This window comes from Oncorhynchus clarkii, chromosome 2 (genome assembly GCF_045791955.1).
Source record: "Oncorhynchus clarkii lewisi isolate Uvic-CL-2024 chromosome 2, UVic_Ocla_1.0, whole genome shotgun sequence".
Classification (NCBI taxonomy): Eukaryota; Metazoa; Chordata; class Actinopteri; order Salmoniformes; family Salmonidae; genus Oncorhynchus; species Oncorhynchus clarkii.
In genome coordinates this window covers 33,801,092-33,816,536 of record NC_092148.1, presented here as the reverse complement: position 1 = coordinate 33,816,536, position 15,445 = coordinate 33,801,092, and the positions used below count along the sequence as shown (strand labels likewise).

The 15,445-nt window shown below is 42.6% G+C and overlaps 1 protein-coding gene across 1 annotated transcript in view; it reads left to right on the top strand.

The window, feature by feature from the left end:
• Positions 1 to 10,537, top strand: part of LOC139377275 (microtubule actin crosslinking factor 1b) — a 32,351-nt gene extending 21,814 nt beyond the window's left edge. The window contains exons 21-39 of the mRNA XM_071120284.1: positions 317 to 487; positions 794 to 949; positions 1,237 to 1,443; positions 1,657 to 1,776; positions 1,936 to 2,105; positions 2,427 to 2,586; positions 2,755 to 2,949; positions 3,239 to 3,364; positions 4,031 to 4,174; positions 4,688 to 4,876; positions 5,286 to 5,400; positions 6,041 to 6,210; positions 6,498 to 6,660; positions 6,958 to 7,112; positions 7,249 to 7,323; positions 7,470 to 7,587; positions 7,971 to 8,125; positions 8,364 to 8,481; positions 8,602 to 10,537. Coding sequence (XP_070976385.1) covers positions 317 to 487; positions 794 to 949; positions 1,237 to 1,443; positions 1,657 to 1,776; positions 1,936 to 2,105; positions 2,427 to 2,586; positions 2,755 to 2,949; positions 3,239 to 3,364; positions 4,031 to 4,174; positions 4,688 to 4,876; positions 5,286 to 5,400; positions 6,041 to 6,210; positions 6,498 to 6,660; positions 6,958 to 7,112; positions 7,249 to 7,323; positions 7,470 to 7,587; positions 7,971 to 8,125; positions 8,364 to 8,481; positions 8,602 to 8,627 — 2,733 coding nt within the window. The 3' untranslated portion in view covers positions 8,628 to 10,537. The remainder of the gene's footprint in view (positions 1 to 316; positions 488 to 793; positions 950 to 1,236; positions 1,444 to 1,656; positions 1,777 to 1,935; positions 2,106 to 2,426; positions 2,587 to 2,754; positions 2,950 to 3,238; positions 3,365 to 4,030; positions 4,175 to 4,687; positions 4,877 to 5,285; positions 5,401 to 6,040; positions 6,211 to 6,497; positions 6,661 to 6,957; positions 7,113 to 7,248; positions 7,324 to 7,469; positions 7,588 to 7,970; positions 8,126 to 8,363; positions 8,482 to 8,601) is intronic.
• The last annotated feature ends 4,908 nt before the right edge of the window (positions 10,538 to 15,445 follow it).

The window sequence follows — 15,445 nt, the reverse complement described above, 5'->3', positions numbered from 1 at the left end:
TCTTTGTTCAATGTCACAATGCCACTGTGCTGTAGAGCTCCTTCCTGCTGCACAGACACTGGAGAGACAGAAGGTATATCAACCGATTTGCAAAAAGATGACAATTAGTCAATAGGCTATTTCTCTCCTGTTCTACCCAGTTACGGTGGACAGTAACTAGTTAGCAGATGGACATTTGACTGCATACATAAAGAATAATATTTTGTCCATAAAAAAAAAATATATATATACATATCAGTTTGAAAGGAAAGTGGGAGACTTGCTGTATATAAGTGGACATAGTGGATGCTGAGCTTCCCTCTCTGTACCGCCCCAGGAGCTGTGTAACGAGATGGACTCCAAGCTCCATGCCTACACAGACGTGAGGAACGCCATCCGCAGGATGTTGGAGAGCGGCAACGTGACCCGGGGCTCCAGCACGGAACACAGCCTCTGTATCCTGGAGCAGAAGTGGACTACCGTCTACGGGAAAGTACAGGACCGCAAGGTGAGAGTGATACTTAGGCTGCTCCCAGATCTATGTGCTTTAGCCAACCCCTCTGACCATTGTCAACCTTACATACAGGGTTGTGTTGATTAGGGCATGCAACAATGTTTTAGCTACAGAAAACGAAAAGGAGCATTTCTTACTGGATAAGTTCAGGTAGTCCCTCCCTTTTTCAGTCAGTTTTCTTCCAACCCAGATCTGGGACCAGGCTAAGTGACACTGATGAGGGGCCTAAGAATATGATGATTAACTACAGTATATTTGTGAATGACCTGGGTAAAAGTGTGATATCTGTTCTGTTCCTAGGCTAAGCTAACCGAAGGGTTGAGCCTGGCAAAGGAGTTCCACTGTAATGTCCAGGAGCTGCTGACCAGGATGACCAAGTATGAGGAGGCCATAGGAGACCTGCCTGCCCCCAGCTTCGTCCTGGACACAGTCTGTGGCCAGCTTCAAGAACACCGGGTGTGTGTGTGTGTGTGTGTGTGTGTGTGTGTGTGTGTGTGTGTGTGTGTGTGTGTGTGTGTGTGTGTGTGTGTGTGTGTGTGTGTGTGTGTGTGTGTGTGTGTGTGTGTGTGTGTGTGTCTGTCTGTGCCTGTGTGTGAGTTTGTGTTTGTGTGTATTAGCATGCATGTGCACATGCATTTGTGTGTCTATGGGTGTGAGAGTATGTGTTTGTGCATATGTCTGTGCATGTGCGAATGATGTCTGTGTGTGTATATGATAAATCCTAGTGTATTTCCTCCCTACAGACTCTGGTGAGTGAGGTGAACTGCTACGGTGAGAAGAAGACAGTGGTGGAGACTGCAGGCTCCAGGCTGACCGAGCTGAGCAGGAAGGAGGACTGTGACGTGGTTCACAACCTGATCATGACCATACAGGACCGCTACAGGAAACTTCACCAGTGCACCACAGAGAGGGGCCGAACACTAGAGGACGTCAAGAAGAATGCAAAACAGGTTTAGATACAGAACCATCTCTGAAATATAGTTTTTTTGGTAATTATGAACTATTCTGTATTTTCCACCCCACATAATATTTTTTTTCCCCCGACATCCTCTATCTATTAACTCATAGTAACCCTCCAAAACAGTCTTAATGCCTCAGTTTCAATAGTCCAATTTAGAAGGGCTCTCGTGATAACAAGCACACGTTATCCTCTAATATTTCAGTTCAGTGAATCTTGGCGCCTTCTAGTGGACTGGATGACTGAGGTGGAGCAGACGCTGGACACACATAAAGAGATCGCTGCGGACCACGAGGAAATTAAACTGCAGCTCACCGAACAGAAGGTAGGCCTAAAGAAATTATAGAAATAATTGTAGCTCTTGTGAATATTATTCTAGCTTAGAATGTATAATTTAAATCTGTTGTTTTTGTCCATTGTTTTTGTTCAGCAAAATTACATATTTACCTTTTATTCCTGTATTTTTCTGTATGTGTGCTCCTAGGACTTCCAGAAGCTTCTGCGCTCGAAGCGACCTATGTACGAGGCCACTCTAAAAAGTGGGCGGGGCCTCCATGAGAGGTCTCAGAGCGCCCAGGACAGACAGCACCTAGAGAACCTGCTCTCTGAGCTCCGGGACTCATGGGATACCATCAGTGGCAAATCCATGGAAAGGTGAGGGACACAATGCGCTGCTGAGGGAAATGGCATTTCCACACAGCTAAAATTATTTAAAATACTGGTCCCAATTCACTCCCTACCTGTTCCCCTAGGCCCTCAATATCTGTAGACCTGAAGGGATAGGATAGGTTCAATCCAAATAGTTGTGGACTATCCACAATTTTGCTTCCACCTTACAGATCTGCACACATTGAAGGGATCTGCAAACATCAAAGCCAAGGATAGGGGTAGGGAGTGGATTGTGGCCGGAATCAATTTGGGCAACACGGTTGGCCAACTTTGACAGAGTTTATGATCCAGTAAAATTTTCCTCAGGCAACACAAACTGGAGGAGGCACTGCTGTTTTCAGGCAGATTCACAGACGCCCTTCAAGCCTTGAATGACTGGTTATACAGAGCAGAGCCACAGCTGGCTGAAGACGTACCTGTCTGTGGGGAAAAAGACATGGTCAACAATCTGATCGACAAGCACAAGGTCATTATTCATACATTCTGTGTATGTGATTCGATAAGATATTGAGGCTTTTCTATGGACACCATAACAATACCTTTCTTGAGGCGTCACCTGAAAGCTGTTTGACAGCAATACAGGGTATGAAATTCCTCTCACGCTGACATTCTCTTGGACTCTTTTGTTTCTCAGGTGTTCCAGAAGGAGTTGGGGAAGCGAGCCGGGTGCATTAGGACCCTGAAGCGCTCGGTGAGGGACCTGACCAGGAGCAGCACTGCTGATGCCCATTGGTTGCAGGAGCAGATGGACGAATTGGAGGGACGCTGGGAGGATGTGTGTAAACTGTCCGTATCCAAGCAGGCCAGGCTGGAGGCAGCCCTTCAACAGGTAACTCACCATACTGTCTTATTCACATTTTACGATCACATTTGACTCGTCTTCAGTGTTATGTAATGTACTTGTATAGTATGGACGGGGTATACCCAGAAATTGTTCAAGAAAGTTTCCCCCGTCTTGGACAACAAAGTGTATCCTTCCTAAACACTTTACTCAAAGCCTGCAGGCATAATGATTTATGACTTGTTATAAACACGCATGAGGCTTTATAATGCCTTGTTATGTTTTTCTATTAAGGACGGTTTATCTCATTGTCCTTTCATATGTGTGTCTCTGTCAGGCTGAGAAGTTTGACAGGCTGGTCCACTCCTTCCTGGAGCATCTGGCGGAGGCAGAGAGGGTGCTGAAGTACGGGGTCATCCCCGAGGAGGAGGAAGCTCTGCTGGCCTTTCGCAAACAACATGAGGTAGGTAGACATTTAGGCCTAATATCACTGTAGCCTCCATTATTAAGGTGTATAAATAGCATAATAACAATTCATATCAGGGCTTGTAGAGGTTGTGAGATACAAGTTATAAAAGCCTGATGCTTTATCTAGCTTTTGATAATAATAATAATAATAATCATTATAATAATACTAATAGTTCATGGTATTTATAAAGCGCTTTTCAAGTACCCAAAGTTGCTTTAAAATTGTAGAAATGAAAAACAAGAAAATGAAATCAAAACAAAACAACGCCAAACCAAACAAAAGGACAAAAACACGAAACAAAGAGTAGGGTCTGGGCTCAATGAAGGGAAAAGGTGTGATATGTCAGTGCATGACTGAGTGAGCAGGTGTTGTGTGTGTCTGTGAGTAAGTGGAACATAATGGGTGCTTGAGAAGAGTGTGTGAGGATAGTGGGGTTAAGGGCAGGCCATGATGAAGAGGTAGGGCTCGACTGAAAGATGGTGATGGACTCAGATGGCTGGAGGGAGGTAGTTTCAGTTTTGTGGTTGCCTTTTCAGCTTTACTGACTTTCAAGATACCACGCTTCAGATCATTTTGTATTTACTCATAGTTTTATAGTTTGATGGCATTACCCAGTAGACAGGGGGTGTAATGAGCTCTGTGTTTGTGCCCTGTGTCCAGGAGTCAATCACTTCCCTGAGCTTCCAGGAGATGGAGCTAGAGAGCATCCAGTGTCTGAGTGAGGAAATCCTGTCCTCCTGTCACCCAGACTCCATCATCACACTCAAGTCCTGGATCAGCGTCACCAAGACCCGCTACGAAGAGGTAAGACCACTCTTACCTACTTAGGATTTTACGTAGGACAAAAATGTAATGATAATGACTTAAGCATTGTGTCAGTGTAGCCTTATTTCTTTGAGGTATTTAAATTAGCCTTTGCGGAGCCACCAGAAAACACTAACATCCGGTTTTCAGGGCTACAGTATTTTACAGCCAAACTTCTGCTTCCCCTAAAAACTGAAGTGGGATCTCTGCTCAGGCGTCTTTTTACACCTGCTACGCTAGGTTATATTTACATTGCCCCTCCCCCACCAAAGAAACTGTGAATGTTTGATCCATTTTGAAGATAAATTAGGTTTTTGTTGCTGCCTATGATGTGCTAGCCGGTGCAAAGGGAATGAGTGACTTGGCCAGCCAGACAGCTTGTCAGTCAATTTGCGTCAGTCAGTCTGCAGTTAGTCATTTTCTGTTAGGTGGTCTTGCTGATTCCCTGTAGACAACACAGAATTCAGAAGTAATTTTTTGCTGTGGTTCCCTCTCTCTCTCTCTCCGATTCAGGTGCAGACTTGGGCCCAGCAGCAGGGCCAGAGGATCCAGGCCAGCCTGTCTGCTCTGGAGGATGAGCGGGAGAATCTGCAGCGCCTACTGGACTGGATCTCATCCGCCGAGGAGGCCCTCGACCTCAGAGACCAGGAGCCACCGGCTGAGAGCATAGAACACAACCAGGAACTCATCGTCCAACACATGGTATAGTACATGAACACAGAGTTTCACAGTCACAAACCATAGAGTCTCTACGAGCTACAAACCATACAGAGCACAGGACTAACAAACACAGCTAAACAGTTGCAATCCACACAGTATACAATAACCAAATACATTTACATTTGACATTTTAGTCATTAGCAGACTCTCTTATCCAGAGATGACTTAAAGTTAGTGCATTCATTTTAAGATAGCTTTGTGGGACAACCACATATCACATAGTAAGGACATTGTCCCTCAATAAAGTAGCTATCAGCAAAATCAGAGCTATTAAGGGGGGGAAAAGTCAAGTGTGAGTATTAGTTCACAAAATGCTATCTATTTTGTTCTTTACAGACTCAATTTCTTTTTAGTTAAGACTCGAATAATAACTCACCATTCCTCTCTCCAGGTATTCATGGAGGAGCTGAACCGAAAACTACCAGATGTAGAACATGCCACAAAATCCTGCAAACAGAAGCTGATCCCCAAACAGCAGGCTTCGCCGTGCCGCAAGGCACTGACAAGTAAGTGAAGGGTTAGGGTTTGCAACCTGTTGGCTTAGGGACTTTGTATTTTATTGAATGCCTGTTTCACTTACAGCACTAATCTGAGCCATATTAAAATGTTGACGTGCACATTTTTTGAGGGATTATGTCAAACATGGACAAATTTTACACTAAAGGCCCAATGTAGTCAAACACGTAAGTAATTGTCCTGTGTTTTATACTGTATATATTTTCACACTATGAAGTTGGAATAATGGTGTGAAATTGTGAAAATGTTGATAATGCCTTTTTAGTGTAAGAGCTGTTTGAAAAGACCACCTGAAAGTTCTGCCTATTTTGATGGGATTGAGTTTTGGCCTGCCTATCGACATCACCAGGCGGTAAATTACTTAAAAGACTAAAGAGAGTTCCAAACCTCTCTGCCAATAACTGCTCGTTGTCAGTCCCTCCTCCACCCAATCAGACCACTCCCAGACAGTCCTTGCTAAATTCTTGCTTGAGAAATTGCTCTTTGCTGTTTTTGTACATTTTTGACCACAGTAAGGTTTCCCCGGAAATGATTTGATATTCAAATAAAATATGTTTTTTTTTTTTATGTAAAAGGAAGTTTGTAGATACTAAGCTAATTGAGGTATCCATCTTCCTGTGTTTGCTCCAGAGAGGAGGAGCACTCTGAAACTCCAGCCTACAGTCATCCCTCTCCCCCTAGAGAACCTGAACCCTCAGACCCCTCAGCTGAGTCAGCTGGTCAGCCACTGGCAGAAACTCTGGCTCCTGGCTCTGGCCAGACAGGGCCGCCTAGAGCAGCACGAGCAGAGACTCCAAGAGGTGACTGCCACAACATACTGCCAGCTATATGTTAACTATTTGCTTCACAGCGGTATGCTGCGTTCCCGTACATGCTTTATGAACGTTAGTTGTGAACGTTTGTGAGCAGCTTTTGGTGCATTAAAGTGCATTAGTTAATAAGACATAGTAAAAATGCATTATTAAGAGGGTATTCATTGGAAGTGTTACCGAGTTTCCCTTTCAATAGCTTCAAATCTGGATCTAAATGACTCTATGTACAGTGTTAATGTCATTTGTCACTAATGTTATTGATTTTCAACAAACAGATGGAGGAATTTGCGAACTTTGACTTCAACGTCTGGCGAAAGCGCTACATGCAGTGGATCAGCCACCTCAAGTCTCGAATCCTAGATGTGTTCCGAAACATCGACAGGGACCAGGACGGACGAATCAGCAAGAAGGAGTTAATCGACAATGTCCTGGCATCCAGTAAGCCCTGCCCTCATACCCGCTCCTAGCCTCTCAGCGTCGGTCACTCAAACCCTATATCCATTTAATCAATATAAACGCCCATCCATTATTGATTTTATTTGTGTATAAAACTGCCACTTGGTACTAATGTCCTGGATAGAACTTATTGTTATTGTCATTGTTATTGTAACTTATTATTATTGAATCAGCAGAAACCTTTGATCAGTCTGTTATTAAAATCGTATTTAAATGTCATCTCCCATCACTGATTCAAAGTCTAAAAGTCTAAAACAAATCCACATATGACCTTTTTAGAATTCCCCACCAACTCCCTGGAGATGAATGCAGTGGCCAATATCTTTGACATGAATGGGGACGGCTTCATTGACTACTATGAGTTTGTGAGTGCCCTCCATCCCAGCCGGGATCCCTACAGGAGGACGCTAGATGCAGATCAGATCAACGAGGAGGTGAAATGTCTCCCAGAGTTGTTTTCATGCCCAGGATCTCCAACGGTGTAACAGCATACAGTTCCACGTATTACACCTGAACACAGCTGTGTTTGATGAACGTTATCTGACTCACTGACTCCCGTATCTCCCTCAGGTGAGTCGACAGGTGTCTCAGTGCAACTGTCCCAAGAGGTTCCAGGTGGAGCAGATCAGTGCCAACCGCTACAGGGTGAGGGACCGTAAACCTTTTGATTGCATGTCGGTCATTGTAACAATGAACATGTGTTGAACTGAACCCAGAGAAAACTTTGGTCATAGGGTTGTTAATGCCAGACTATTGAACCCAGTTATGTTTTTCGTTGGCCTCTGCTGTAGTTTGGGGATTCCCAACAGTTGCGGATGGTGCGTATCCTGCGCAGTACCCTGATGGTACGAGTGGGAGGAGGTTGGACAGCACTTGATGAATTCCTGGTCAAGAATGACCCTTGTAGAGGTTAGTGGAGACTTAAAGTAGGACCGCATTGATTGATGAATAATTCTCAAATATAAGGTTTTAACTTTTAGTTAAATGTTGACATTTCATCCGAACCATTTTGAAGTTTGTTAGCTGGTCATTTAGCAACATCCATAATCTCTTGGCTAGCATTTTTTTTTTTAGCAATGCTAGTTGGAAAGCTTGTATCAGTTTTTAGCAGTGCATTCGAAAGCATGTGGACAGCGCCCGTGGTGACCTGAGAAGCACTGTAAAGCTCTTTCCGCATGCCTTTAATTACAGTCCATTTCCACTTGCATTGCATCCACTACATCCTCCCAAAATGCTTGCTTTAATGAAGCCAGATTCACAATGACCATTGATGTCTGTTATTTATTTCACAGTGAAAGGTCGGACGAACCTAAAGATAAAGGAGAAGTATTTATTCGACAACTCCCAGAAAGGAGGCTCGTCTAAAACCCTGACGGTCAGCAGGTCCAACTCCAGCCTGAGTCTCTACAGCAGCGCCTCGGCTCCAAGCAGCCCCCTAACACGCAAAGTAAGATCACGTCTATCGTAGTATACTACCAAACCCCAAAACACTATTATCACTACCTGTGTATAAGCCTACAAACCAACAAGGTAAGCTTACCACTATAACTTTAGTACTAGCCCCAAACCAACACACTCTCCTTTGTAGAAGTATGGTAGTCCTCAAAGCAATAAGTTAAGATCATCTATTCATGTCATTGAGGTGGCTAGTATCATGATTTGATCATCTCTATTCCATGTTCCAGGCCTTACTGCGGAGGAGTCTCTCAGGCGACCGCTGCATCCGGCCCAGGAGCTCCATAGCTGCTCTGGGGTCAGATCTACAGTTCTCCACTGCGGATGAGGATTCTCTTTCGCAATCAGGTGTGTACAGTAAATCAACCCTCTATGAACGGAATTGGACTTGCAATTATAGTACAGTTCAGATGAGTTCAACATGATAGCCACTCCATTGACATAATGGCGTTTTTTTTGTATTTTAAGAGGAAGCTGAAAGACTGCCCACATGATGAGGAAGGTATGTCCACAATGCGCATCATGTGAACGCTGCAGTGATGAGCTCCACTACAGCCTTGGGGTCCAGAGAGAGAGAGAGAGAGACCAACAAGACAAGGCCTCAGTCACAAGCCCATAGACTGCCACTAAGGGGAACTCCACAATCTTCAGAAGTGATACAAAAGGGCCTGATTCTCTATTGGACACTGTGTTTGTAGGCTCTGTGAAGAGCCTCTGATTGTTCAGCTAGGGATATGGACATGACCTCTGACCTAAACCTGGACATATCCCACTACACTCCTCTCTGAGTCATTGTATTGATATAGTCGTCATTTCGATCATCTATATCAATATGCAACTTCAACACTGGTTTTCCGAATATGACAGAGTCCGAGGATAGAGATACTGGAACAGTCTGCATGGATACACATTGCATGACGGTTATCAGTATAGATTACAATCTAGCTTCAATATTTGTTTTACCCTGTGCCCTTATAATGATGTCAGGGCAAGCTGCGATCAAGCAACGATGTGGCCTGAAGCTAAATCACGAAACTCCACAAGAACAAACACGTGTATTAGCAGAAACTGGGTTTTCATTTTCGAAGCTATATAAAGTCAGGATTTCATCAGCGACTGTCATAATTAGTTCCTTTATGTTACTGTGTGTAGTGCATTTCTCCTTTTAAATAAGTGTGTCTGTAAAATGCGCTCACATGCAAATACGTGAAGGTGTGCTAGTAGACGCTGTATTTAGTAACAAGACACAGGCCGTCCAAAAGATGACTCCAACAAACCTACACAGCCAATGAATGGTTCCATCATCTTTCACCGGGGTAATTCTTTTTCCACGACATAATAGGAAACACTAGCTTGGTCCCAGATCTGCTTGTACTGTTTCGCCAACAACGTCCATAGTAGTTGGCAAGCCAGCACAAACAGATCTGGGGCCAGGCTAAGGAAACACTGCTGGCAGGGCCCACATTACCATTTCATGTTTTCACTTTAACCTGAACTGATGCTACACTGTTAAAGATGTATTTTTGACGTCCTGTTCAAGTATTGTTTTAAATGCTACATTTTAAGATCAAAAAATGTATGAAGATGCGTCATTATTTTGTTGAGATTATTTTCTCAGGTTTGGTTTTGCCTTTTGATGTTAAAGGGTTCAATGTTTAAGTGGAACATTACTGTGATATTGTAGATGTACTTTTTATGTTACTGCTGTATAGTTACTGGAGGTTTTATATGGCAAGTTATGTTCTTCACACATTAACTTCTCCCCATGAAATGCACTTTTTATTTACTGAACTACAGTCAGTGCATCGGTTTGGTTCTGTATGTGTGTGTGTGTGGTGACACATTTTCTGATTTCATTCACTTAGCTTCAGTGTTTAGGACTAGAGAAATAGACTGATGTTTATTTTATTTACGATGAACAACTGTATTTCTACAGGGTTTCACGGGGTGTGACCCTCCCAAAATACAAAAGTGTAGTTCTCAATGAGCTCTTGACTTTCTTTCTTCCATTCGGGTCTTAATACGGACAATTTTATGCAAACCAACATATTAATTTACAGTTGAAGTCGGAAGTTTACATAAACTCGTTTTTCAACCACTCCAAAAATGTATTGTAAACAAACTATAGTTTTGGCAAGTCGGTTAGGTCATCGACTTTGTGCATGACACAAGTCATTTTTCCAACAATTGTTTACAGACAGATTATTTCACTTATTCACTGTATTACAATTCCAGAAGTTTGCATACACTAAGTTGACTGTGCCTTTAAACAGCTTGGAAAATTCCCGAAAATGATGTCATGGCTTTAGAAGAATCTAATTGGCTAATGTATTTCAAGGCCTATCTGCAAACTCAGTGCCTCTTCGCTTGAAATCATGGGAAAATCAAAATAAATCAGCTTCAGTAAAAATTTGTAGACCTCCACAAGTCTGGTTCATCCTTGGGAGCAATTTCCAAATGCCTGAAGGTACGGTACCACACTCCTCTGTACAAACAATACGCAAGTTTAAACCACATGGGACCACGCAGCCGTCATACCGCTCAAGAAGGAGACGCATTCTGTCTCGTAGAGATGAACGTACTTTGGTGCGCAAAGTGAAAATGAATCCCAAAACAACAGCAAATGACCTTGTGAAGATGCTGGAGGAAACCGGTACAAAAGTATCTATATCCACAGTAAAACAAGTCCTATATCGACATAACCTGAAAGGCCACTCAGCAAGAAAGAAGCCTCTGCTCCAAATCCACCATAAAAAGCCTGACTACGGTTTGCAACTGCACATGGGGACAAAGATTATCCCCTGGTCTGGCGAAACAAAAATAGAAATGTTTGGCCATAATGACCATCGTTATGTTTGGAGGAAAAAGGGGGAGGCTTGCAAGTTGAAGAACACCATCCCAACCGTGACGCACAGGGGTGGCAGCATCATGTTGTGGGGTGTTTTGCTGCAGGAGGGACTGGTGCACTTCACAAAATAGATGCATCATGAGGAGGAGAATTATGTGGATATATTGAAGCAACATCTCAAGACATCAATCAGGAAGTTCAAGCTTGGTTGCAAATGGGTCTTCCAAATGGACAAGTACCCCAAGCATACTTCCAAAGTTGTGGCAGAATGTCTTAATAAGGACAACAAAGTCAAGGTATTGGAGTGGCCATCACAAATCCCTGACCTCAATCCCATAGAAAATTTGTGGGCAGAACTGAAAAAGCTTGTGCGAGCAAGGGGGCCTACAAACCTGACTCAGCTACACCAGCTTTGTCAGGAGGAATGGGCCAAAATTCACCCAACTTATTGTGGGAAGCTTGTGGAAGGCTACCCGAAACGTTTGACCCAATTTAAACAATTTAAAGGCAATGCTACCAAATACTAATTGAGTGTATGTAAACTTCTGACCCACTGGGAATGTGATGAAAGAAATAAAATCTGAAATAATTATTTCTCTCTACTATTATTCTGACATTTCATGTTCTTCAAATAAAATGGTGATCCTAACTGACCTAAAACAGGGAATTTCTACTTGGATTAAATGTCAGGAATTGTGAAAAACTGAGTTTAAATGTATTTGGCTAAGGTGTATGTAAACTTCTGACTTCCTACTGTATGTCCCTTTCTTCCTTTTGAGCCTAGGCATATAAGCAAACGGTCCCACCTATAGCAAACGTTCCTCACATGCTTCTCTCAAAACAATTACACCTCCGCATACAACAACTATCAGACAAAGGATTGATTCACTCACCATGACTGTGCTACAATTCCGATCAATATTACAAACCCAAAGAAAACTGTTTATCAGGTGACATGCTTGTGAAAGTCTACACCCTCAACTCTACCTCAGACAGATGAGGCTTGAGGCTGACGATGTCCTAAAAATGACACTGTACATTTTTTTTGTCTGTAGGTGGCATCTGGACTTGTCCCTGCTCAGTCTTGTATAGTGCTTGCCTTCTCTATGGTTTACTGTATGCTTACCTCTGTAAGCAAGTGTGTGTGTGTGTGGGTATGTGTTAAGTGTGGGTTTTCGATTTTATTGAGACTGGTCGAAGAAGGGTTAAATCTTATATGACAAAAGCAGTGGAGTGTGTACTTTACATGTGTGTACACAACAAGGTTTGGGCTTATGCAGTTCTGATGAAGAAAAACAAAAAAACGATTCATTCCACTGTTATTTTACGCTTCAGTGTTAGAACATTGGGCAGTACAGATCTCAATGTACTGTAAAACACAATAGCCAGATTATTCTACTGCTATGCACCCCTATCTTTCTGTACTGCATATGTCAATTTCTATATCCAGCACTTGTTCTGGTATCTAATTTAGGAACACTGTAGAATCATGTCACTAATAATGTTTTAAGTCTATTATTGTAAAGATAAACCATTTGTAATGAAATGAAGAACATTTTTCATATTTTATTACACACTTTTTTTTAGCTTTAATTTCCTATCATTTATTTCTGACCTTCAGACATCATCTCTGCTCCATTTAAACACACAGGGTTCTCATAGTTAATTGTTACAGAGAAGTGACACGTATGCTAATAATGAATTGTATAGTATACTCTATGTTAGTACTCTGTGAAATAAATTAGAGACAGGAAATCATCCTGATAGCATCAGCTAGCACGACCAGGGTGCTGAAGGATGATGGAACATAAAATCAGGGAAGAATCTATTCCTAGTCTCAAATGACCATGTATTTTGTTCTTGTACCTAATAAGAGTATGGAAAGAAAAAGATCTAACATCATTCCCAGGTGGTCGTCTTACTCTGTAATCTTTGCTTCTGCTTTCTCCACACTAAGACCCTTCATAAATGTCCAACTTCCTGTTAATACATGTCACCCAAAACACACAAATGTGTATTGTTTAAAATGGAGCCACAAGACCCAGCAGAAAGAGAGAAGGGGAAGAAAACAGTCAATTGTGTTTCCACACACACAGCCAGCACCAACTCAGGTCATGAGAGTGACCTGCTTGACCGGCTTGGCCTGAAGTGAAACCACCATAGTGTCCTATGACTGGACTTGTGTCCAATTCACGAGTTCCCACCAGACCTGGGTTCAAATAGTGTTTGCTTTCTCTCAAATACTTTGATCTAGGGCTCTATTCAATCTGTACAGCTGAAGCGTTCCAGAATCCACAATAGAAATGTAAAGGTCATTGTGAATGCGGTCACCGTGAATGCAGACTCCGCCGAAGCGGGAACGTTGCCTTTTTAAATTTCAATCCCGCTGTAAAGCTGAACTTCTGCGGTGCGGAGTGAATAGAGCCCCGAGTTGTGTTCGATTGAGCCTGCTTGGAGTGCTGAAAGGGTGGCGTTTGCAGTTTTAGGACTATATTTCCTTGTTGATTCCATTCCGCCAGGCAAGCTCAATCAAGTGCAGCGAAAAGTATTTGAATGAAGACACAATGCAATCTCAACACAGGTCTGCTTCGCACGCACACATCAAAATGCCACATTAAAAATGATGTTCCATGTGTGTTGAAGCCTGACATTGTCTAACAAAAAAACATCAGGACAGTTATGATACACTATCCATGCCTCAAAATAGACCAATGTTCTGTTCTCCCTAGTCGTTAACCCTTCACCTCTGGACAGAGGGTGTCTCAGTCAGGATAACACATGATGTAGAATGCCCTGCAGAAGGACCAGAGGGAGTTGCAAAACAAAATCAGATGAGAGTTGGTAATTTACTGTACTGCTCTACTTACTGTAATGCTGGGAAACATGTTTGCCACATTAGGCTGTATACAGTGCCTTGCGAAAGTATTCGGCCCCCTTGAACTTTGCGACCTTTTGCCACATTTCAGGCTTCAAACATAAAGATATAAAACTGTATTTTTTTGTGAAGAATCAACAACAAGTGGGACACAATCATGAAGTGGAACGACATTTATTGGATATTTCAAACTTTTTTAACAAATCAAAAACTGAAAAATTGGGCGTGCAAAATTATTCAGCCCCTTTACTTTCAGTGCAGCAAACTCTCTCCAGAAGTTCAGTGAGGATCTCTGAATGATCCAATGTTGACCTAAATGACTAATGATGATAAATACAATCCACCTGTGTGTAATCAAGTCTCCGTATAAATGCACCTGCACTGTGATAGTCTCAGAGGTCCGTTAAAAGCGCAGAGAGCATCATGAAGAACAAGGAACACACCAGGCAGGTCCGAGATACTGTTGTGAAGAAGTTTAAAGCCGGATTTGGATACAAAAATATTTCCCAAACTTTAAACATCCCAAGGAGCACTGTGCAAGCGATAATATTGAAATGGAAGGAGTATCAGACCACTGCAAATCTACCAAGACCTGGCCGTCCCTCTAAACTTTCAGCTCATACAAGGAGAAGACTGATCAGAGATGCAGCCAAGAGGCCCATGATCACTCTGGATGAACTGCAGAGATCTACAGCTGAGGTGGGAGACTCTGTCCATAGGACAACAATCAGTCGTATATTGCACAAATATGGCCTTTATGGAAGAGTGGCAAGAAGAAAGCCATTTCTTAAAGATATCCATAAAAAGTGTTGTTTAAAGTTTGCCACAAGCCACCTGGGAGACACACCAAACATGTGGAAAAAGGTGCTCTGGTCAGATGAAACCAAAATTTAACTTTTTGGCAACAATGCAAAACGTTATGTTTGGCATAAAAGCAACACAGCTCATCACCCTGAACACACCATCCCCACTGTCAAACATGGTGGTGGCAGCATCATGGTTTGGGCCTGCTTTTCTTCAGCAGGGACAGGGAAGATGGTTAAAATTGATGGGAAGATGGATGGAGCCAAATACAGGACCATTCTGGAAGAAAACCTGATGGAGTCTGCAAAAGACCTGAGACTGGGACGGAGATTTGTCTTCCAACAAGACAATGATCCAAAACATAAAGCAACATCTACAATGGAATGGTTCAAAAATAAACATATCCAGGTGTTAGAATGGCCAAGTCAAAGTCCAGACCTGAATCCAATCGAGAATCTGTGGAAAGAACTGAAAACTGCTGTTCACAAATGCTCTCCATCCAACCTCACTGAGCTCGAGCTGTTTTGCAAGGAGGAATGGGAAAAAATTTCAGTCTCTCGATGTGCAAAACTGATAGAGACATACCCCAAGCGACTTACAGCTGTAATCGCAGCAAAAGGTGGCGCTACAAAGTATTAACTTAAGGGGGCTGAATAATTTTGCACGCCCAATTTTTCCGTTTTTGATTTGTTAAAAAAGTTTGAAATATCCAATAAATGACGTTCCACTTCATGATTGTGTCCCACTTGTTGTTGATTCTTCACAAAAAAAAACAGTTTTATATC